We start from the raw sequence: 24,744 nt of genomic DNA on the forward strand, positions 1-24,744 counted from the left end.
AAGGTCTTGGAGAGAAGTCAAGAGGAAAATACAAGATTGGATAGATGAAAATGGGATACTGTATCGGGGGACACCATGGTTTTGTGAAGGGTAGATCATGCCTCAGTAACCTGCTCACGTTTTATAACACAGTGACGGCTAAACTGGATAAGGGCAGTGATTCTACTGGACCTTGCTAAGGCCTTTGACAGGATACCACATGGAATTCTAATCAGCAAACTGCAGCATATGGAGATGGATATAGGGTTGGTGAGATGGATAAGAGAGTGGTTGATGGAGAGATATCAGAAAGTGGTTTATTCAGGAGTAGATCCAAAAGACGGCCTGTGACTAGTGGTGTGCTGCAGGGTTCTGTTCTTGGACCACTACTTTTCAATTTATTCATTAACGATATAGGATAGGATCTGCGAGGAAGTGTTCATTTGTTTGCTGATGATGCAAAGTTGGGTAGAGTTAGTGAGTGCACAGAATATCAAAATTTTTGCAAGATGATTTGGATAGTTTGGAGGACTGGGCTAAGGAGAATGGATGTCAATTTAATGTGGCAAAGTGCAAGGTTATGCATTTTGGGGTGAATAGATTAGCAGCAGTAGATCACATTGGTGGAACCGTACTCCAGGAGATTGACGAGGCCAGGGAAAGTAGATAGGGAGTTGAAGTTTAGGGGGCACATTGCAAAAGTGGTTAAATCAGCTCATCAAATCACTTGGTTGCTGAAAAATACTTTAACAAACAGAGACAAACAGGTTATTGTTCCTCTGTATCGAGCCTTGATAAGACCCCATCTAGACTACTGTGCCCAGATTTGGGTGCCAGGGTTTTTTCTTGATAGGGAGGAGGAAAGGATTCAGAGACGAGTGACCAAGATGATAGCAGGTCTATGGAATGAACCTTATGAGAACAGGTTGAAGATTTGTGGGTTGCAGAAATTGGTTGATAGGCAGAAAAGGGGTGATATGATTGAGACATTCAAATTACTGAAGGGTTTCTATAAGATTAATTCAGAAGATATTTTTGTGAATAGGACTGGTGGTGAGAGGACTAGGGGCATGGAAGCTGGGCAAGAGTGTGGTTAGCAAGGATATTAGAGCTAGGTTTTTTACTTGGAGAGTGGTGAATGAGTGGAATAAACTGCCAGAGTCTGCTGTGGGTGCCATGACTGTGAATGAGTTCAAGGCAAGGTATGATAGATACTGTGTGAATGTCGAATAGTTGTTCTTGACATGATGTTAGGGCCTCCCTCGATGAGTCTAAGGACTCCTTAAAGTTGCCCGTAATAATGATAATAATAATAATAATAATAATTACAATGTCTGATAGCAAAAGGATAATTGCTTTTGAGATGTGGTGTTACAGAAGGCTGTTGAAGATATCATATACTGAAAGGTGGTCAAATGGATAGGCACTGGAAAAGATTGGCAGAACATAAGGATCCTTAAAGATATTGACAGAAGAAAGCTGAAATACTTTGGGCACATTGAAATAATAGAAGAACTTCTCAAAACAGTAAGAGAAGATAAAGTTCCTGAAAAAGAGAAAGTGGCAGGGAAGACATTCGATGAGATCTGGTGTGACTGATCTTCAGAGAGTTGACATCTCAAGAAAAGCATATGACAGGACTACCAGGCGAAGACTCGTGTGGAACATCTCCAAGGAAAGGAGTGACCATACAGCCTCTGATGATATTTAATGAGTAGATGGATGTCTTATTTTTTTGTGAAGCAACAAGCCAATTTTGAATAAATAAATAAACAAAAATAAACAGGAAGGTTAACTTTTACTTTAATTAAATGTGTAAACATTTCACTAAATGTAATATGATAATGCATTCTTGAAAATTAGAAATTTCTTTAATAATGTTTTGTATAAAATAAAGTTTTGCATAATTATAGCCTGTCGCAAACTGTTTAATTTTATTAGTATCAAGCAAGTTAAAAGGACTCACCTTAAATTTAGTTTTAATTATGTAACTTAAACAAATTGAGAGAAGAAAATTTTGAACTTTCTGTAAAGTTTACAGTTCATGCTAATAAAGAACTGTAGTTTTGTTTACACAAGCAATGATTTTGTTTTCATCTCACCACATTGTTATTTGCAATATCATACAGTAGTGTGCTTGTGCAAAGTTTGTACTTCAGAAGAGGAAGGTGATATAGCAAGAGAGGAAAACAGAATAGCTATTGATTAGAACAAAATATGTTCTGAAAGTTAGAAGTTTAAGGTAGAAACAAAAACACGGTTTAAAAGAAAGGATTTCTTAACTTTAAAAAAAAAAAAGTGGAAAACAGAGTTATAAAGGAAACATACATTTCTCCCAAAATTAACAAAAGTGCATTTTTTTTAAAGGAAGTTGAGATGAAATGTAGATAAAAGTGATAAGAAGAATTATATAATTTCTTCCAAAGCAATGGTCAGTTGCTTAATATAGTTAAGCATTGTGAACTCAGAAGAAATGAACTTTTGGTACTCAAGGATAAGGAAGAAGTTTTCAGAATAAAAAAGGGGATGTTAAAATTATCTTTCTATTCCAAAGAATTATATAAAGGAACTGATATGTTAAACAAGACATGAAAGAAGAAATATTATTTAACTCAAGAAAGGTTATGCACTTTTTTTTTTCAGATGAAGACAAGTAAGAGTTAATTATATTTCAATAGTGGCTACAGTTGAGAGAGGAAGAAACTGCGCTTGAGTTTGAAGTTAGCTGCTTTTGTTTGTTCTCATCAAATCCTGTGATCTTGAAGAGAAGAAATAAAAAATCTTGTTTGATGCTTATGTTCTTTGTCTAATGTTAAGTTTGTGGGCTTTTTTTTATTCAGAACATAAGTTTTAGTTTTTATTATTATTTTTATTATTTTCGTGACACCTCCAAGGAGTCCGAAGACTCATCACAGGAGGACACCTATTGTACAACTCTCCGTCTCCACCACTACACCCAACCTCTACTACCAATCATCTACATCAGTGCCACCTACTGCCCATCACCACCACCACCACAGCCAGTATTTTTGTCTGTAAATTGCATGTTCTGAAGGGCCGATTTGTCTGTATGCGGGATGAAAAACCCGAGTTTCCGAGAGAAAAAACCCTGCTACCTCCGTATGAGGTCGGCTGACTCACCTTCGATTGAAAAAGTCCATATGAAGATTCATCATGTCATGATGAGACTCGAACTTAGGCCTTTTCCAATTGAAGGGCACAACATACCATCGTTCTTCCAATTGCACTACGAAGGCCTTAAAAGACATTTGCCTGCGACTGTGTGTCATACTGGAGGAATAAGAGTTCCTTCAGTCAGCGACTAGACTTGAACCTAAGTGTAACTTCAGGCGAATAGTGCAGAAATGCAAAACTGTGTGTAGTGCTTGCAAAACACACACACACACACACACACACACACACACACACACACACACACACACACACACACACAGAGTTACACCAATGCAATATCATAAGTTACGCTAATATTATTTCTTTGTAAATAAAGAAGATATTAATTTTGAATTTACTTTGTTTTTATTTATTTCCTACATTAACTATTTTTACAATAATATCCCATTCCGAATGGAGTTGTGTTATTAACTGGAAAGGAAAGGTTAATAAAGCACTATGGAATACCACAGATGAATAAATGGTGCAACTGACAAGGTTAACTAGTTAATTATAATTTAAAGTTTAAATTTGCATAAGAAATTGATAAATTACGAATATTTTTCACATTCAGTTTTATTTTCCTTTTTTTATACACTATCTGATCAAAATTAAAAGACACCTACTTGAAACTGTAATCAGACTTTCCCTGTGATGCGCTTTCCAGTAGTGGACATTAATACTTTCTACCAGATATCGGAACATCTCTGGAGGAATGGCAACCCATTCTTCCTGAAGAGCTGTAGCCAGAGCAGTTCATGATGTTGGTTGTTGGGGTCTGGAGTCAAGTCAGCGTTCTAATTCATCCCAAAGGTGTTTATGGGATTCAGGTCAGGGATCTGGGCCGGCTAGTTCACTGTCCACAAACCATTCCCTCACACACCATGCTTTATGCCAGGTGGCATTGTACCAGAAGGGTACCAGGACATTTTGACCCTTGTCAAAATGTCCTGGTACCCTTCCGCATTTAGATTTCTGTGTAGTGTTACAAGAGGACAAAGTCCATTCCATGAAAACAAAAACCCACACTGTAAACCCAAACTACCTCCTCCAAATTTCACTGTTGGCACTACACATGCTTGCAGGAATTGTTCTCCAGGCATTCACCACACCCAGACCCTCCCATCGAACTGCCACATGGAAAAGCGTGATTCATCATTCCAAATCACATTTCCAGTTGTCCAATGTCCAGTGGAGATGCTCTTTACACCACTGCATGTGGTGCTTAGCATTCACAAGAGAAATGTTTGGTTTATGGGCAGCTGCATGACCATGGAAACCCATTCCTCTTAAATCTCGATGCACAGTTATGATGCTAGGTGGACAGTTAGTAGAACTTCAGAACTCCTGGGTGATTGTTTCACTCAATGTCTGGTGATTTCTATGAACTACTTTCTTCAAAGCTTGACGGTCCCTGTCTGTCATTAAATGTGGCCTACCCAAACGTGGTTTTGTTGTGTTTGTGTCTTCATGTTTCCACTTCACAATCCCGTCACCAACTGTTGACTTGGTGACGTGATTGTGAAGTGCCTCCTTTTATACTGGTAAGCGAGTGAAGAACCAAAAGGTTTCAGTTTGGCGATGACAAAGTAATAAAATAAGGCCTTTCTTCCAGGAAATAACATAGGACCGTGTTTTGAAAGCATTAAAATTCACAAGATCATCTTCAACCTCACCTGAGAGTGGTAAGGAGATCAACATCTAAGATACATATTGGTTATGGAAGATCCTGAAGCATGAATCATTCGAGTACTACAAAACTATGGATAGAACTTGAGGTCAAAGAGAGAGAGAGAGAGAAAGAAGGACACTGATGTCGATAACAAAGAAGAGCATGGGTGAAAGCACAGAACCATGGAGTGCTCCAGAATTAAAGAAATTTGGTGAGGGGAAATTATTAACTATGACACAATAAATGACAACAGAGAAAACTGGAAATCCAATCACAAAGAACACGAGGGAAACTACAAAACAGTAGTTTGGTAAGAAAGCCTCAATTTCAGACACAATCAAATCCCTTAAAAATATTAAGAGTGAAATATTAACATAATGAAATTATACAAGTCATTTATAACAGACTAACTACACAAAATTTATCTTTCAGATGCATCATTGATGGAATGTAATAATGCTACATCTGAATCCTTTGACCAAATTTATTTAATATTTATAATGAGACAGTGATGAAAAAGATTGAAAAACAAAAAACAGGAATTAGTATCAATGGAATAAATTACAACAATCTTAGGTATGCTGATAATACCATTATAATAGTAGAAAACAGAAATAAATTAATTAAATTACTGCAGCTACTAATTGAAGAAGATAAAGAATTTGGATTAGATATGAATGCAAAAAAAGACCAAATTTATGAAAATCTCAAAAGAAAACAGATCCGAACAGGATATATTCATAAACAATATGAAAATTGAACATACAACAGAATATAAATATTTGGGCACCTACTTTACTGCAGATGGAAAGCAAGATAAAGAAATAAAAATAAGAACAGCCATAGCTAAAGATGCATTCTGGAAAAATAAACATCTGCTCAGTAGTTCTGTGGGTATCGAGATAAAAAAAAAGAATGATAAGAACATTAGTGTGGCCAGTTTTCATATATGGAAGTGAGACCTGGATATTCAAGAAGAGAGTAAGACAACAGATAATGGGCTTTGAAATGTGGTACTATAGGAGAGCTCTGAAAATCCCATGGACAGAACATGTAACAAATACAGATGTCCTACAGAGAATGAGAACACAGAGATCTTTATTAGGAAATGATCCAGAGAAAGATGAGATTGGCAGGACATGTACTGAGATATTCTGCAGGACAGAGAATACTAACAGTTTTAGAAGGAAAAATTATGGGAAAAGGATCAAGAAGCAAAAAACGAAGGACATGGCTTGAAAATATAAGATCATGGACAGGATCATATGGCTATGCAGAAACAAAAAGGAAAGTCACCAACAGAGAGAGAGAGAGAGAACTGGAAGGACATGGTGCTGCACCCTCTCACTGAGGAAGCTACATGAAGAAGAAGAAGATAATATTGTTTCAGTAAATATTTCAATTTCATTCGGTGAGGAATTAAGGCAAAATTCAACAAAGGCTAATGTTGTATAAGAAACACTTTATGAATAACTTCAAAATCAGCTAATGAAAAAGAACATCCAATATAAACAGAATATTTATATTAGATGTTTCTTTTGAATGATAATAATTACAGACTTTTCTCCGCATTTGCCATATTTTATAACTGAATGTGATTACTTTTCGTTGACCATGTGGTGACTAAATATGAAATTACAGGCATACAAATAAAAATTAATGAAAACTTGGTGAACTTACCAATGCAGAAAGTGGTGCCAACCATGATGGAGGCAACCCAAGCAGTGGTACCCTTGCTTTCTTGATAGTATTTTAGGAACTCCATGTAAAAGATACCAAACGTATAAGTAACTCCATCAGCAATGACATGGATCATGAAAGATGAAAATACCACTACCCATCCCCATCCACCATCAGGTATAGACCATTCCTTCTCATTTTGACAATCCTTTGTTTTCTTGGAATTTGTCATTTTTTTAATTTTTTTTTTTATTTGAGCTCAGGAAAAATGAAGATTCCTAATGTAATATACTGGAAAAAAGTGAAGTCACAAGAAGTGACAAACTAGACAAGAGGAGAAAGAATTTCAATCATTCAATCCGTTCAGATGACGGATCACTGAAGAAATAATATAATGTCTGTCCAGGGATATAAATTTCGCCAATTCCTTTTACTATATATGATGAGCGAATGGGAGTCTTGTTGTCCTGTAATTGTGACCACGATCTTCAAACTTTTAATCATTCTGAAAAAATTAAATAAATAAAACGTAATGTATTTTTGGAAAAATATAAACTATTTATTTGTTTTTTAATTTCAGAATCATTTTTACTTCTAATAGTGGTTAGTATATGTACTCACAATTTTCTTGGAGAAATCAGTTTCCATTTTCTTTTAAAATCAGCTTTTTGTCCAGTATTTCAAAATGATATCATAAATGGGTGCCTGCCCATTCATCATTTTGGTGCATGATCTTAATAGTCATACACTGTCTTAAAGAAGTAGAAATCCATTTTCTATATAACTCTTGCTGCTATAATAAAATTATGAGTATGTAAATTGACTATTTGGGAAATGTTGATCAAGTATTTGAGAAAAAACTCTTTTAATACCAACTAGTTTCACCAACTTGAGCTGTTGGCATCTTCAGGATACAAGACTGATGATAGGAATTAAAGCTAACAAAACATGTTACAGACTAGACATTAACAGAATTCTAATTATAAATTACAAAACAACACTGAACGTGTACAATACACGTGTGGCACGTACATGATTTCACTTGTTGTTGTTATGAACGTTTTATAGTTGGTACTAAAGTTCATTTCTTGTGTGTTTAGAGATCTAATTAGGGTCTTCCAGATCTCAGATAAGATTGAACCTTGGTTCCTATTAAGATTTTCTACAGAACGAGCGACTATTGTGGCTTCTTTAAAAATACGAGAACGGTAATCCTCTTCTATGTAAGGAATACAATTTTTATTCCATTCAATGACATGGTTGGTTGTGGAGAAATGAGAAGATAAGCCTGATATATGTTATCTGTTGTTTTTGACATATCCAACGTGTTCTCCCTGTCTTATCTCAAAAGTTTGGCTGATGTAACTTAAACCACATGAGCATGGGATATTGTAAACTACAGCATATTTAAAGAAAGGATGGAAGTTGTTTGGAGATCTTAAGAGTTTTCAAATTGTATTTTTTTTTTCTCAGATACTTGATCAACATTTCCCAAATAGTCAACTTACATAGCTTCTGTGGTCAAGAAAAAATATCGTTTAAAAATTATGAGTATTTATATGCACAATATATACAGCATTCAGACAGCAACAGTTGAAGTATATAATTTGCACTTCAACTGGTTACCAAAAATCTGCAGTAAAATTTTCTGCAATGGTGTGAAATCAAACACTTTATTTATTTATTTATTTGTATGGGGGTTTCCCCATTCCTAAACCGTCCCTTAGGACTGGTTGAGCCCTCCTAGTGAGGGATTAAGTATGTATTTTATAACTATAGATCTGTGTGTGTTCATTGGCCAGTCTGCCGGTTCTGAGGGATGAAAATCCCGAGTTTCTGGGTGAAAAATCCTATACCTCTATATGAGACCAGCTAACTCACGTTTAGTTGAAAGAGACCAGATAAAGTTTTTTGTTTTAATTAGGGAATACTGTGAGCAGACATATAAATACAAAATTAATAACGGAAAAACTCGCATAAAAAGATTATTTAATAGTATAATTTTTGCCTGCGTGTCACAGGCATCTTCAGTACATTTTAAGCTAAAATTAAACAATAACTGACATTTCCAAAAAATGCCACCTAAGTAGCTAATGTAAGAAAACTAAAAAGGTCAATAAATTTCCTAACTAAAAAAAAAATTATATATACAATAAAAAGTTAGGAAAGATTAGCTGATTTATAAAGTACTATCTCCCATAAAGGGGACAGAAGTAAAGTTTCACATGTTTCTTTATAAAGCCATTCCATGAGGAACCAACTTTTGTGAAGGACTCTTGTCTTTTTCCAATGAACTCTATGTCTAATGATGATGGCATGTTCTGCCAGTCCAGACTGTTCAGATTCAAGGTATTGAATATAAGACTGGTGTTCTTCTAGCCGAATAGAGGCAGATCTTCCTGTTTGTCCGAAATAAGATAATCCACAAGAGCAAGGAATCTGGTAGACACCTGGATAATTAAGATGTGGAAGCTTGTCCTTAGGAGAAGTGAGAAAGGTGGAGATTTTTCTGAACAGTCGAAAGGCAACAAAAATATTCAGTGGTTTTAAAACTTTTGCTATACATTCACTAATGCCTTGTATATAAGGGATAGGAATGCACGTTATTTCTTCTGTATTTGAAGAGGAAGACATATTAAAACTACTCAAAGCTCTTTTAATGAAGCAATTCTTATAACCATTAGATAGAATGGAAGAAGTTATATATTGCAGTTCTTTCTGTAATAGATCGTCTGAAGAACAAAAGGAGTGGGCCCGATGAACCAGTGTTTTAATAGTTCCTGTCTTTTGACTGGGATGGTGATGAAATTCAGCATGGATATAATGGCCTGTATGAGTCTTCTTTCTATAGACTGAGAAATGTAGGTTACCATTAAAACACTGGTTCATCGGGCCCACTCCTTTTGTTCATCAGACAATTTATTACAGAAAGAATTACAATATATTATTTCTTCCTTTCTATCTAATGGATATAAGAATTCCTTCATCAAAAGAGTTTTGAGTAGTTTTGATATGTCTTCCTCTTTAAATACAGAAGAAATAATGCACATTCCTATCCCTACTGCCTGTGACACGCAGCCGAAAATTATACTATTAAATAATCTTTTTACGTGAGTTTTTCCGTTATTAATTTTGTATTTAGACCAGATAAAGGTTTCTCATGTCATGGACGGAAAGATCCAAGTCTTTCCAACCAAAGGACCATTATTCATACAATACTTATCATACCTCACATTATACTTTTTCACTGGTGAAACACTCACAACTACCTCTGGCAACCTGTTCCACCCATACTGCAACCAAAAAATCTAGTCCTAACACTCTTGCTTGGCGAGCATGTTAGGCCATGTACTGAAAAAAAGTCTTGAGTATTAATCCTCTAAATCTCTTTTAATAACTTATATTATTATTGTTATTATTATTATTATGTGACACCTCCATGGAGTCCAAAGACTCATCGAGGGAGGGCGCCTACTCTACAATTCTCTGTCTACCACTCAATCCACCAAGTACAACGAACTGCAACTACACCAATGCCATCTACTGCCCACCACTACCACTAATATTTTCACAGACAATCACAAACATCCATGCTCATGTGGGATTCGAACCCACAGCCTTTTCACTGGACAGCGGATACGCTAACCACTTGGCCAACCAGGCCATCATGGCTCCTCTTTTTTGCCTATCAGCGAGTCTATGAAGCCTACAGACTTTCAGTCTGTTCTAATTGGGAGCATTCCATAGACCTGCCACAACCTTTTCCGCTCACCTCTGGATCCTTTCCACTACTTCTGGGAGCCTCTGTAGCTCAATCAGTATCCACAGGTTGGAAAGACCTGGGTTCAAATCCCATCTAGGACACAATGTATGAGACCTCTGGTCTCATATGGAGGTAGAGAATTTTTTCTCCTGGAAACTTGGATTCTTTGTCTCTCAGAACAGGGTATTATGTATATTATGTATTAATATACATAATATACTGACCTCATAGCTCTTGAGCTGTAAATCGAAATAAACCAAATAAACTAATATCCACTACTTCTTCATTCCCACAGCATCCAGGTAACCAGATCTACACAGAGCAGACTAGATGTGGCCTTATTAAAGCCTTCTAAAGGGGAACAATAACTTCCCTATCCCAGCTGGTTAGTGTCAACAACAATGTAATCTGATGTGCTGTTTTGGCTACCTTTGCAATATGTCCTTTAACCACGCTACCGGCCAAGACGTATATATACATCCAAGTTACCATGGATGTGAAGTGCATATTAAAATTGCAACACCATTGATATTGCATAGAAATATATGATGGATACGAAGCGTATGATGATGCATATTTGATCCATAATGGCCGGTAAGGTGGTTAAACTTCAACTCCCTATCCACAATCATCCCCAAGTCCCAAAACCTCATCAGTTTCTTGCAGTTCAATTCCATCAACATAGCATACAGCTTGTAACCTCTTTTTCCCCAAAGTGCAATGTGGCCTTACGCTTGGCCACATTAAACTGGCAGCCATTTACTTTTGTCCATGCTGCTAGTCTGTTTAAGTGAGGAGGTGGAAGGGACAAAAAATTTGTAAATCTCTTTGGCAATGTAACATTATTTCCTTTATTTGCCAAACTTTCTTGTCCAATGGTTACAATGCCAAAAATAAAGTAATGAGCAACCTGCTCCTGATCCTGCACCAGAATCTCATAAATCCACCTAGCCCACATAAAATCAAGAAACCCTTTCTGGTCCATGGATGAACTCTCTTCAGCCGCCTTACCATCAACACCTGACGTGTGGAGAGAACCCTAGTCCAACAATCTTCCAACAAACGGTTTCCTGGTTGTAGATTCCTGTGCTCTGCAGCCTGGTTTTGTCCTTCCTAGGAGGATTTGGTCATCTATCAACATGATCAGAATTAACCAGGGCAGATGTGGCTAGCTACTGCATAAATGGAGACTATCAGACCACCCTTATTGTGACCGTTCTCCTGTGGCCCAAATGATTACTCATATTGTGAGTGACTGCCCAAGGCACTAATTTCATTGTGGTGACCTCCACGATATCCACAAGGTGACAAATGAGACCCTGGATTGGCTTTCTGGTCTGGACATTGACCTGCAGCTGATTTTGCTAAGAATAAATAAATAAAATAAATGTCAAAAAGATCTACAAATTATTTGCCTCTTCCACCACTAATTTCATTGTGGTGGCCTCCACGATATCCACAAGGTGACAAATGAGACCCTGGATTGGCTTTCTGGTCTGGACATTGACCTGTAGCTGATTTTGCTAAGAATAAATAAATAAAATAAATGTCAAAAAGATCTACAAATTATTTGCCTCTTCCACCTCCTCACATCCTTGTCAACAATGCCATTATTATTCCATATATCAGTGGCACTTCAGAAAATATAGTCAGAATTTAAAAAAAATAGAATTTCTACACTGGTTCCAAGTCTCATTTGAAACTAGCTATCCTTCTCTGCTCTACTAAGGAAAACTTCTTCCCCTCTCTGTTCCATATATTTACAAGGTTTCTTGTTCTTGTAACCTATCACATTATGGTCAGGCTGGGAGATTTGCTTATATTAAGGCATTGTCATCTGCTGTCACAACAATGGTCAGATCTAGCTGCCCATGCCTTGAATACTTTGCAGAGAATGAGATGGAAGAATACTATGCTCCATCACAATAAATACAAACTTGAAAGACTCTTTTTAGAACCAGTAACAGGTTTAAAAAAAAAGCCTAATCTTAATAAGGATGGTTTTGTTAAACTTCCCAAGATTTCAGAAACTTTAATTCTTAGGCCTCTTGCCCAACTAAAGCTAGCCAACAGCAGCCACAGAGGGCAATCCCTCATTGGACTTCAGTCTTTATATAGTCTAATTTCATTCCTTCCAGATATTGTTTCTTGTGTGTTTTTGTGTGTGTTATTACAATTTTAACATTATAATCCTGAAGATGTCTCAGTAACAGAGACAAAATATTGAAACACTTAAACGTGCTGTTTAATTACTTCTCTATTTACACAATACCTATTGTATTTATCATTTACTAATGAAGCAACAACCAGCTCTGGAAACTCACTCCACCCTTTCACCACCCTCCAAGAAAAACATCTAGTCCTAACATTCTTGCTAACCACACTATTACACAACTTCCACTGGTGACCATAGGACTGCACTTTAGTAAGAAGTTTGGGAAATCCTGCTATAAAGGATCGGTAGAACTTTGAGACTCTTTATGAGTACTGATAGAAGAAAGTTGAAATAATTTTATATATTGAAAGAATGGAAGGAGAATTTCTCAAAACAGTAATAGCAAATTCCCTGGAAAAAAAGAAACTAGTAGATCCTCAATGAAATGGATGAATGATGTGTTTGGAGTGACTGGTCTTCAGAGGGTCGACGCCTCCAAGAAAGCACAGAACAGGACCATCTGGTAATGACTGGTGTGGCATCACCTAGGAGCAGATTGACCATACGGTCTAATGATGTACAATGAATCTATGGACGGAAAGAAATTGAGAGCTTTGATCCATCTGAACTGACACTTTCTGTTGGAGCAGTTGTAGATAAAAAAGAAGAGGCGATAAGTAATGTAACCACAAGTTCATATGATAATAAAGAAATATAAACAAAGAAAGAAGGAATCACAAATTCTTAAAAAAAAACTGTAAAGCCTACTAGTTGGTAGAAAAAAAAGAAAACGGGGGGGGAATAGTTCCAGAATATTTCAAAGTTGAACCTTACTTGTAATATCGTGAAATATATATGTAAAATTTTCTATGGTTCTTAACAAGTCCTTATGCATCCATAACTGTCCAAAATATCTTTGATTTCTTAACCATAATTCCAGGATAAGGTGGTTAGCTCTATAAGTTTACTTTGTATGTCATTTGCATGTATTCTCTTGGCTGGTTTGCTTGTATACGAGACGAAAAACCTGAGTTTCCAGAGGAAAACACACCGGCTAATTTGCCTTTCAATTGAAAACCTTGGATTGATCGGGTAATAGTGGATAGTAATTTGAAATTCAAAGGCTGTATTGCTAATGGAGAACACTAAGAAAGACATTGATTAATGTATATAGAATAGTTCAATTGTATTATAAGGCCCTGATGACCACATGTAGACTATGGTGATTAGACTGAGTAACCATAATGCAGAGGGGGGGGGGGGGTGAATGAAGAGATTCTGAGGAGGCTGCAGAGGCAGCTGACACAAATGATATCAAGACTGGAAAGTTAGCTATGAGGACATGCAATCTGCAGAGTTTGGCAGTTATAAGATAAAAGTGTGGTATGATATGCGTTTTTGCTGTCGAGTAAAATTTACTGGATGGATGTGGGGGAGATTTTTCAAATTGCAGAATAAGGGAGAGGGAGGACTAGGGATTATCCTTGAAAGCTGTGAATAAGAGTAAGAAATTTTTTAGACATAGAGTATCGAATAACTGGAATTCACTACCTGAATGTTGCGAAGGAATTTTAGATCCAGTGGTGAAGGCAGGAGAGACCTTCCATAACGAAAGTGTAGGGATCTTGTGATAGTTCGGTGTAATATTTGGTGTAGAAACTTCTCTCTAGATGAATCTTCGACTCCCGGAGAATAATATCTTTATCAATTGTAGATAGTTATTTTACAAATAGGTGGTAAATTTAGTTTTAGAATGCTCATTCATTTGTTAACTGGAGGTCTCTAAAAACATCCTTCGGACTTCATGTATTGCTTGGTCGATCCCTGATCTTAACTCTAATAGTTCATTTATTGTGCTGACTTATACGTGCCAAGTTTTAAATAAATCACACCGGTGGTCGGAACGTGGTTACACTATCCAATCAGCCAACCAAGCCAGCAGTTTTATTTAGACTGCTCCCAAATTTGTATCTCGTTTTAAGGAATAATTCTTTTTTTTTTTTTTGTTCTCAATCATACAACATTTTCAATAAATTCATGCAACAAATCCAGCATTTGAATAATCCCTGCCTCCCTTATTACCATGTGTAAACTTGAAAGGTGAAATAAGAAAAAAATCTTCCATGTTTATGCCATTCTCATGTCTTGTTATGGCCACTACTAATATCCTTAGTGGGATTCCTTAGTATAACAGCGATGGAAAGGCTTTCAACTGTGAAGAACAAAAGTAAGACTGGAGATGCTATGATATCCATATAGGTATCCATACATTTAAAATGTTAAGTTTAATGTTTTTCTTTTTTCCCCCTTAGCTACAGTAAAGCATCTGTGTAACTCAGTGGAAGTGGTATTTACACTCTTCAGCGCTAAACCACTCGAAGAAAGAGCTGCAAGCCTGTTTTTGACCAGTTCCCAAGTTAGTTGATCTTTGGCACGGGCAAGAGTTTTTTTTATCCAAAAACTTGATTTTTTTCCCATAAACTCAAGAAGATCGACCGTAGAACCCACACTATTTCAGACATTAAAAAATTGTGTTAGTGTTAGATACCACAAGATGGGAGAACTTGTTAGCCGTCTCTTCACTGTGTGCTGCTTAATTAGTGATAGCCTTGGGCCAGCTATCTCTGATTGGCTACCAGTGGAGATTGAACTGCCCATTCAATCTCCAAAAGTTAGATAGGGCTAAAACGGCCTCGCCTACACCCCATACGTCCTTTATTTCACTGCTCTGTCCTTTAGATTTTTTTTTCTAAAATGGCCATTTTATCATTTATTTTGTGAATTGAAATAGTAATTGAAATTCGGCGCACAGCACACACACCCCATGGAAACATGAAACTGTCATTTCACTGGCACCCGCTAGTGGAGCAGCATATATGGTTGCATTGTTGATGTTGATGTGCGTATTGTACTCGACTCTGTGTAGAAGCCTATTTATTAAAAAAAGTTCATTCTTGTGAAAAGTATCAAAATTAATTTTTTAAGTAATAATATGATTGTTTAAAATGCTATGTGTATGTTTATATTTTATAATAAATATTATAAAGCTTTTTAGTTTTAGTGAAACAAATAAACGCAACCTGTCCTTTATTTTCTCCGAAAAAATATGGTCACTGGAGGCGTTTGCCTGATTTATTTATTTATTTATTTTTTTTAAACTACAGTAACATTAATAATTACGTCATCAAAATATATTTTGGATGGTTTAGCAGAAACATTGTCAGGTGACCATTGGGGATATATACAGGGTTATGCTGGTAAACCTTCAACAACCTATACAAATGAGAGAGAAAAAATAAAATAAAGCAAAAAATAAACGCACCAGGCTGTCTTTATTAGCAGAATTTACCCCTCCCCTCGAAAGTATAAACGAATTCGATTATCAGCAACATCTGCTGCTTAATTTTGCCTGGGGCTTCTTCTTAGAGTAATGACCATATTAGGTTCACGATATTTCTAGAAACGTGAAATCTTTGACAGACGTCGAGCATGGGAACGTGAAGAAGACGTGGCCCAGGCAAAATCAAGAGGTTGTTTATTGAAAAATAATATTCCTCCTAAGGGAGATGATCCCTACGGGGATCATCTCCCTTAGGAGGAATAGTACAAAAGAAAGTACAAAAGGAGCCGAAATAAGCTCGTTCCTGAAAGATATTCCGTTTCACCATATAAATTTATTTGACCAAAAGCCACGACCACATTTAAGTGCGTGCAGTTTTAGTCCCTTATACTGTTAGAAAAAGGATTCGGAAAAAAATCTTGAAAATTTAGCAATCAGTTCGTGCAAGCCAGCTTCAATTATCATACATCCCGATTTTTAGACCTGTGTCCCGTTTTTCTCAGAAAAGCTGACGGGACAGACACCAAACTGTCCCTTTTTTTTTTTTTTTTTTTGAGCTTACTCACTCGGAAACAATCATATGGTCAGTAGGAGACGTGCACGCACCACTACTCATATATGTAATATTAACGTTTACTGACGACGAACTTGATAGGTTTTCTGGATTTTTTTATTATATAATAAATTTATTATGCACTAAATATTCTTTTTAAGTTTATATATACAAGTATATAAGTTTATAAGTGTGTGTGTGTGTGTGTGTGTGTGTGTGTGTGTGTGTGTGTGTGTGTGTGTGTGTGTGTGTGTGTGTGTGTGTGTGTGTGTGTGTGTGTGTGTGTGTGTGTGTGTGTGTGTGTGTGTGTGTGTGTGTGTGTGTGTATACAGTCATCCCTCAACTTACGTCCGTGATCCTATAAGGGAATGAACATTTTCGACTGTACTTTCGAACAAGAAGCCAGCGAGCATCAAGTAAAAAGTTATGGATATTATTTCTGGGAAACTCAGGTAAAAAGGTTTCTATTTAGCAACATTGCATCATGTGCAGTGGCAATTGGCACGTGTCTTGAATAGTTCCTCTGTTGATTTTGTGTTTGAGAAATAGGTTATTTGTGTATTTATCGTTAAATATTTTGCGATAGTTTGTGCAACATGGCCCCCTACACGCCCATCAAAAAACTCAGTGAAGAATCACAAAAAAAGAGGCGAGCAACTGATCTTGAAACGAAGTTACAAGTTATAAAGCAACATGAAGCTGGTAAGCTCGTCAATGTGATCGCAAATGACTTAGGATGGTCTCTTTCTACAGTGACGACCATTTTGAAAAATAAAGATAAAATCGTAGAGGTTGTGAAAGGATCTGCTTCCATTAAATCTGCAATAGTGACGAAGCAACGACAAGGTCCTGTCGGTGATGCGGAAAAGCTATTTGCATCATGGATATAGGGCCTGAACCAAAAGCGCATACCCCTTAGCACTAGGACCATAACCGCTAAGGCACACTGAGTCTCTTCAACATGTTGAAGGAGAAAGCGGAACCCGATTACGACTACGAATTCAACGCTTCTTCTGGTTGGTTCATGAGATTCAAGCAGCGTTTTGCGCTGCATAATGGAAGATGTATGGTGATTCTGTAAGTGACGATGAGAAGGCTGCCAAGGAGCTTGTGGAGAAATTTGATAAAATTATTATAGAGAAAAATTATTTGCCCCAGCAAATATTTAATATGGATGAGACCTACTTGTTTTGGAAAAGAATGCCCGAGCGGACATTCATCCACAAAAAAGCTAAAATCTATGCCTTGTTTCAAAGTTCTTAAAGAGCGTATTACGATTCTGTTAGGGAGCATACTCTTCCAATTCATTGTCGGAGCAATAAGAAGTCGTGGATGACTCAAAAATTGTTTGAGGATGCGTCAATCAATTGTTATGCAAGTGAATTGGAAAGCTATTGTGAGAAAGAAAATGTAGAATTTAAAATTAACTATTAATTATTAACTCTAGATAATGCTCCAGGTCTCCCCCTTACATCGGTGATCTTCACCCCTAGATCAAGGTCAGGTTTTTCCTTCAAACACTGCTTAACTGATCCAACCAATGGATCAGAGAATTATTGCAGGGAGTTTAAAGCTTATTATCTACGAACAACGTTTTCACAAGCCATTTCTGCCAACGAAGGAAATGATCAGACTCTCGTGCAATTCTGGAAAGCATTCAATATTTATCATGCTATTAAAAATATTGCTGTGGCTTGGGACGAAGTGACCTCTCAATGTATGAGTGGCATATGGAAAAATACATTAAAAAAGTCTGTGCACGCTTTTGGAAGTTTTGAAAAAAATGAAGACCTCTGTAAATTGAACGAAGAAATAGTGGGCCTAACAAACAATCTCAATCTCGAATGAGTGATGATAATGACGACATAGTTCAACCCACAGAATGTGCCCCTGAAGAGCTGACCAATGAAGAATTGGTCGAAGTGGAGGAACAACGTGTTGCAGAAGAAGAAGAGCGAAAAGAGAAACAAGAAGAGCTAGTTAAGCAATTCACAGTGAAGAATCTTGCAGAAATCTTCTCTTCAGTTAGCGATGTTCTCAAAATGGCTGAAGACATGGATCCCAATGTTGAACGTTACTTATTAGTAGAAAGGAAGGTACATGATGCGTTTGCTTGCTATAAACAAATTTATGATGAAAAGAAGAAGAAAAGAATATCCCTCGTTGAAAGAGATAAGCAAACCACATTAGACATTTTCATAAAAAAAACAAAGGTTGCATCAGAAGAACAGCAGCCTGCTCCTTCACATAGGGAAGGTAATGAAGATGTGATGGTGGAGGAAGATTTCGGTGATTATTCTCCTAATTTATAGTGGCAGTGACGCATAGTACAGTACTGTATTGCAACGCATAGTACAGTACAGTTTTATACGGTTTAAAAATGAAAATGACAGTATTCTTATTACGGTTAGGTCCCTAACCCCTATAACTCTGTTGATTTAATGTATCGACTTACGTCCAGCCGGATGGAACGGAAACCCGATGTAAGTGGAGGGATGACTACGCGCGCGCGTGTGTGTGTGTAAGACTGGTTTACTCGGTTGAAATACGTTTTTTAGGATTAAATAACTGGGAAACCGAGACAAGAGGTAAAAAAACAAATTTTAGTGGCACGACTAGTTTCGTCTTTAACAGACATCTTCAGGTGCAAAAAATAAAAGAAATAACCAACAAGAACCAAGGAAATAACTCTAAACAGCACAAAAAAAGTTAGCATATACATTTCAATGTTAATGCGTTGACATTTGTGTATTTAAAAACATTCTCTCTCTGACCTCATTCTTGGGCGTACGTGTGCGCTCAAAATCTCTTGTATGACAATATTGGATAGCAGCACAATGATAGTCAGACAGGTTATAACTTAGGTTGCTGTTGAGATGTATAGAATCAAGGATGATTTCTTTACATTCTGCTATCTTTCTTTCTAGTTCATCGTAACAACGTAGACCCACACCCATCCAGTTCTATGTCCCATAGAACTGGATGGGTGTGGTTTTCAGTAGAATTTGCGGAAAACGAACATGGCTCGCGTTCTTCGTAATTTATGTCCCTCTGATGTTCTTCGATGCGTAATTCAATGGATTTCTCTGTCTGGCCAAAGTATGGCTTATGACGGTTGCACAAAATCTAGTAGACGCCGGGATACTTGAGGTTACAATGTCTAGGTTTAAGTCGGCTCAGTAAGGAGCGGGGTTTCGGTAGAGGTGTGAATAAAGTCCGTATATTGTATTTCCTAAGAACCTTGGCCAATTTGGGAGGGATGGAAATAATGATAATAATAATAATAATAATAATAATATATAGATATATATATATATTATTATTTTTTAATTTATTATTTTATTTTATTTTATTATTTTTTTTTTTTGTAGCTAAATTGGCACCTTCCTAGTGTGATATTCCGAAAACTAAACCTTCCATATTAGGCCACTGGCAAACTACACTGTTGCATAGGAAATTCTTAAGTGTAAGGAAATGAATGAATCCGTAGCAAAATCGTTACCTCTTTCGAATGTAGTTGAAGCACTGGATAACAGCTTTCAATATGCTGCGTGTAAAACTCCTATCTTTCTCTGTACCACTGGGTGAACACAACGATCGCCACTGAATTGCGATTTATATCATACACGAACTTTATCTTGAATAATTTTGAGGAAACCTGTTAATTTGAGTTGACGAACAGTCAGTGATTGCCAACATCAATTCATCAATGCTCTCTCTCTCTTGAGATATAAATATGACACATACACACACGCACACGCAATGACAAAATGTTTTTTCCGAAAATTTGAACTAATCAGAATGCTGCCGAGCTAGAAAAGCTGAGAAACTAGAATATATTCGTAACAGCAACATCTGCCGGCATGGTTGGCCTAGTGGTCAGCGTCTTTACTCAATCAGCCTACAAGGTTGGGATAGAATTGTACTACTGTGGCATGAATGTTTGCCAATGTCTCTAGATGATAGTGGTTCTCATCGATCACCACCGTGCTTAATGGAAGTCTGAAATAATTTAAAAACTGTATCGACTTAGGTCTCTAAAGCAGGGTTTCTGGATTATCTATCACTCAGCCTGTGTATGATACTAAAAATGTGCCAAATTTTAGTATCATACAAATTTGCGTGAATAGAAATCGTATAAGCAGTGGCGGCTCGTGGCTTGAAATCGTGGGGGTGCTGCAACTTTCGAAATATACATACACACTGTAAGTACAGTGTATATGTGTTTGGATAAAATATCAAACTTATGGTAAAAATTAAAAAAAAAAATTAAACATGAAAAAATATTGTTTATTATCGATAAAATTCATATATCTTTAATTGTAATTAAAGGAATGGATTTACAATTTTTGGACATTACAATTAAATCCTTAAATTGTAATGTCCAAATATTTAAAGAGACGGAGTAAACATGATAAGCGCAACGAACACAACAGCGGAACTGCGCGACGGACAGTGCCGCATTAGCTAATAGCTCGCATCTTACTATGACGTGCAAATGCTTGCGCGCGTAGCAATATGTCACTGTGGTAAACACAGTGCTGCTAGCGTCCTTCGCCCTCCTATGTGCTACAAGATGGATTTTTATTATTTTTTATACAAAATAAGAGAATTGTATAGGATTGTTGATGATAAAAAAACATTACAAGCAAATATAAATAAATTAATAAATATATTTATATATTATATCGAGAAAAATTAGGGGTGCTGCAGTTCCGCAGTGCCCATGCACGAGCCGCCCCTGCGTATAAGAAAACACAAGCGTTTAGGTATTTCTGGTTACTATAACTTGAGAATTAGTTTGAACATAATGCTATTCTCAGTAAGTAGCGTCTACATCGAATATTTTCAATGGCACTAATCAAAGTTAGTAAAAAAACAGCTTTCCTTTTCAGCTGTAAGTAACACTGTTATATCTTCAACTGGCAAAGTGGAAGTTTGTTATCTGCCCAATACGACCATCTGTGATCAATAATTACCAGACAGTACTAATGAAAACAGCTGATATATTTGCAATAATACAGTGTTATGATTATTTGCTACACATCGATTCTAAATAAATAAGGAATATGTTTGACATTGCATCCTGCTGCAGGATGAATTGCACATAAACTTTTAAAATGTAAGCTCTCACCTGACAAAACTTTATAAACACATTGTCATTCTGACGACGTCTGAACAACTACTACCTTCTCTTCTAAAGCTGAAAGTGGTTTCTGCAATAAGTATTACAGCCCTCGTCTTATAAACGAACTATGTTTTGACCTAAAGTTTATGTCTTTCTCAGGAAGCGTCGTCTGGAGAGTTAAAGAAAAATTCATGAGCATTAAGTAGGCTACATTGTGTAAACTTTCACGTCAGAATATAGATAACTAGTTGTTGGCGGTCACATCCGCCTTACGGTATCTTGGTAGGGCCGTGATCGGTACAAGTGCTCATGGATAATAGAGATGAGAAGGCAGAGGAAGCTTTCTATCAAACCCTCTGAGTAGGCGTGCCTAAACTTTGTGCGTGTGTGTATACAGGTTTTGGTAAATTATCAAACATTGTATATCAAAATATCTGCTATTAGTATTTAATATGAAAAGGTCCACAATGTGCAGCCTGACAACCGAAACCATCTATTTCATAAGAACTTGCTCCATTCATGCACTATATTTGACAATTGACAACTTGCTAAGTTAAGAAGGGAAGGGAGAAAATATCAACGTGGATAAGATGAGAACCAGGGGTAATTTTAAATTTAATTTTAAAATGCTTAATATTTTACAAACATATTATGTTAGCGGGGTTTTTTCTCCCAGAAACTCGAATTTTTCATCCAGCATGCAGGTAAATCGGCCAAAGAGCAAAAAATAATATTGGTGGTGGGTGGCGTCGCTTGTTGATGGCAGTGAGGTTAGTTGATCTTAAACGAGAATAAGTAGCATTTTTGTCCTTATCAGAAACCTCAATTTTTAACTTGGCAATTCAGAAAATACTTATTAGGATTAGGAACACTAGATGGCAGCAGTCATGGCTTACCTCATCCTCGAGTGTTTTCGTCTACGACTATCGGTTAGAGATCGCACTAATCTTCCAATAATGCAAGTGGAGAACAGCTGCCAACCGATTTCCAAAGAATCTGATCTAGAGCCAATGTTCCCAACTGGTGGTTGGAAATAAACCCAAGTATTTGTGAAGGCATTCCAGTGGATTTGCATTAAAAATTCTGTAAAAGCGTAAGCTTATATTTACATAGATATATTTTTTAAAACTATAAAACAGTTAATATTAATTTACGCGGTTCGGTTCAAAATTATATTTAGTTGTAGTTCGGGTTACGCGCCCGAACAACGAGCATGCGCAACAGGACATAAGGTGAGAGTTTGATGATATGTATCGCATAGTTTGTATGTGTCGGACCAACTCTAGTAAGTTGCTAATGTGGCTGCGCCGCGCTCTACAGTGTTGTTTTGAAGGTTATGAAGAATTAAATTGTTTTTAATCTGACTTATTCGTAGTATTTTTAAAGTTTAAAAATACTGCGAAGTCAGAAATACTATAGACTATTATTATGAAATGCTATGGACACTACCATGTAAGAAAACATTATAGACCGTTGGAAGAGACTGGAAGCCTAAAGAACGACAATGTTGAAACGCAAGTTTATCACCCTCAAACTCGTCTCATGATGACTTTCAAAAAATCTGTAAAATTTATTCTTGCATCAAAATTCTCAAATACTACATAAAATATGTTCAAGATATTAGCATGAAAACGAATGTTAAAAAAGAAGAAATATAGTGAAAATTACATTAAATTTGGTTTTTCATTTCTCGGACAACAGAAATGTCGATATCCGCAATATGTCATTTGCGATGAAATGCTCACGTTCAAAACTTTCCCTCTTGCCTCGTCATTTAGAATCAAAGCATGAAAATTATGCAGAAAAGCCAGTTAATTTTTTAAGCGGAAATTGCAAGCTCTTAACCATTTAATATCGATTCGTATATATCACTTGGAAATCATGATAACGAAAAAAGCACTTGAGGCACTTAGAAAGCTTATGGAGTAATAAGAGTGAAGCACGTGCTATAGAAATGATTTTCTGTGTGAAAAAAAGAAAAAGAAAAAAGAAAAGATATTGTAGGTTGGTGATAATTTGCCTAAGAAATGAGATACGATACGATTCCAATAGCAGTTTCGCCAAATACATAACATGGCGGACAATGTCGAATACATTATTACAGAAAGGGAGAGAAAACGTATACTTTAAGCTTTTCAATTAGGTGAGACCAAGGGTGTTTCTAATCTAGCTATTTTATTTGCATTTTACTTGAATGAGGATAAAGGGAAGAGAAATATGTTGTTTTGTTGCCAATATTCTAAACAGAGAATATAATTGTTTAGAATAATTTAATTAACTCATGTTTTGAAGGAAAATTTGCGGACGTTGTCAGATAGTTAACTTTAAAAAATTGATGCTAAAAAGTTTCAGGCTAGTCACTTCTTTATTAAAGAAATGGACGGTGAGCATGCAAACCTTTTAACACATAAATATTAGACGGTGGTCAAGGGGCAAAATGATTACTTTTGATTATTACAAAGTGATTACTACAAAGTGTTTCCATGGATGATCATTTTCATCTCAGTAGACGTAAATAGTTCAAATATGGCGTCAGAATTTAGCTCATTTGTTAGATATTATTTCGAAGACAAACGAACTCAATTTATCATTACAAGGAGTAAATACAACGTGTTTTGTTTTTGTTTTTTACACAATTCAAGACTGCGTCGAAAGCATGATAAATAAATAAGTAGATCAAGTTGTTAAATAATATTAAAGAACATCTCAAATTCCTTCAAGTTACTTTTAAATTGTATTTTCCACAAACATTAAAATAATAATTTATTTTAATGCTTGTTTTTTTATTAATTTTTATTAATCATTTTAAATGAACTGGATTTGTAATCCATTTGACGAGTCTTTTGTAGCAATGACTGATAAAACTGACAGAAAAAGGGGGAAAAAACTTTTTGATATCAACAGCATTTGAATTTCAATATTTATTCAAGACTGAAATATTCACATTTTTGGCTTGGATTAAAAGTAGGATATCCTTTACATAAAAAAAAAAAAAAAAAAAAAAAAAAAAAAAAAAAAAAAAAAAAAAAACGCTGTGAAATTCTTCTGCTATTTTCAACTACCTATATGAGAAGCATTTTCGGGTTAACCTTGTTAAATTCGAAATACTGGAACAAACTTGATGCAGAAATGTTGGAGGCTCTGTCTATCTTCCTGTGACTCAAAGTGTTTTATTACATACACCCTTACAATTAATTTACTATCTTATATTATACTAGCATCCTTTTTTTTTTTCATTTTCAAATACCATTGTTTCGTATAGGAACTTAATAATAATTTGATATCATTCAGCGATATAAT

General features: G+C 36.1%; 1 protein-coding gene across 5 annotated transcripts in view; it reads right to left on the reverse strand.

Moving 5' to 3' along the window:
- Nucleotides 1-24,744, reverse strand: part of LOC150094505 (monocarboxylate transporter 12-like) — a 191,830-nt gene that overhangs the window by 130,678 nt on the left and 36,408 nt on the right. For 3 of the 5 annotated variants that reach the window (XM_090411878.1, XM_090411879.1, XM_090411882.1), the window contains exon 2: nucleotides 6,506-7,010. In XM_090411878.1, the coding sequence (XP_090268004.1) occupies nucleotides 6,506-6,737 (232 nt within the window). In that variant the 5' untranslated portion in view covers nucleotides 6,738-7,010. Of the gene's footprint in view, nucleotides 1-6,505; nucleotides 7,011-7,126; nucleotides 7,299-22,340; nucleotides 22,462-24,744 lie in introns of those variants that run through there. The other 2 variants (XM_090411880.1, XM_090411881.1) reach the window with 2 other exon arrangements.

This window comes from Typopeltis vanoorti, chromosome 22 (genome assembly GCF_054136105.1).
Source record: "Typopeltis vanoorti isolate ZY-2024b chromosome 22, IOZ_Tvanoo_1.0, whole genome shotgun sequence".
Lineage (NCBI taxonomy): Eukaryota > Metazoa > Arthropoda > Arachnida > Uropygi > Thelyphonidae > Typopeltis > Typopeltis vanoorti.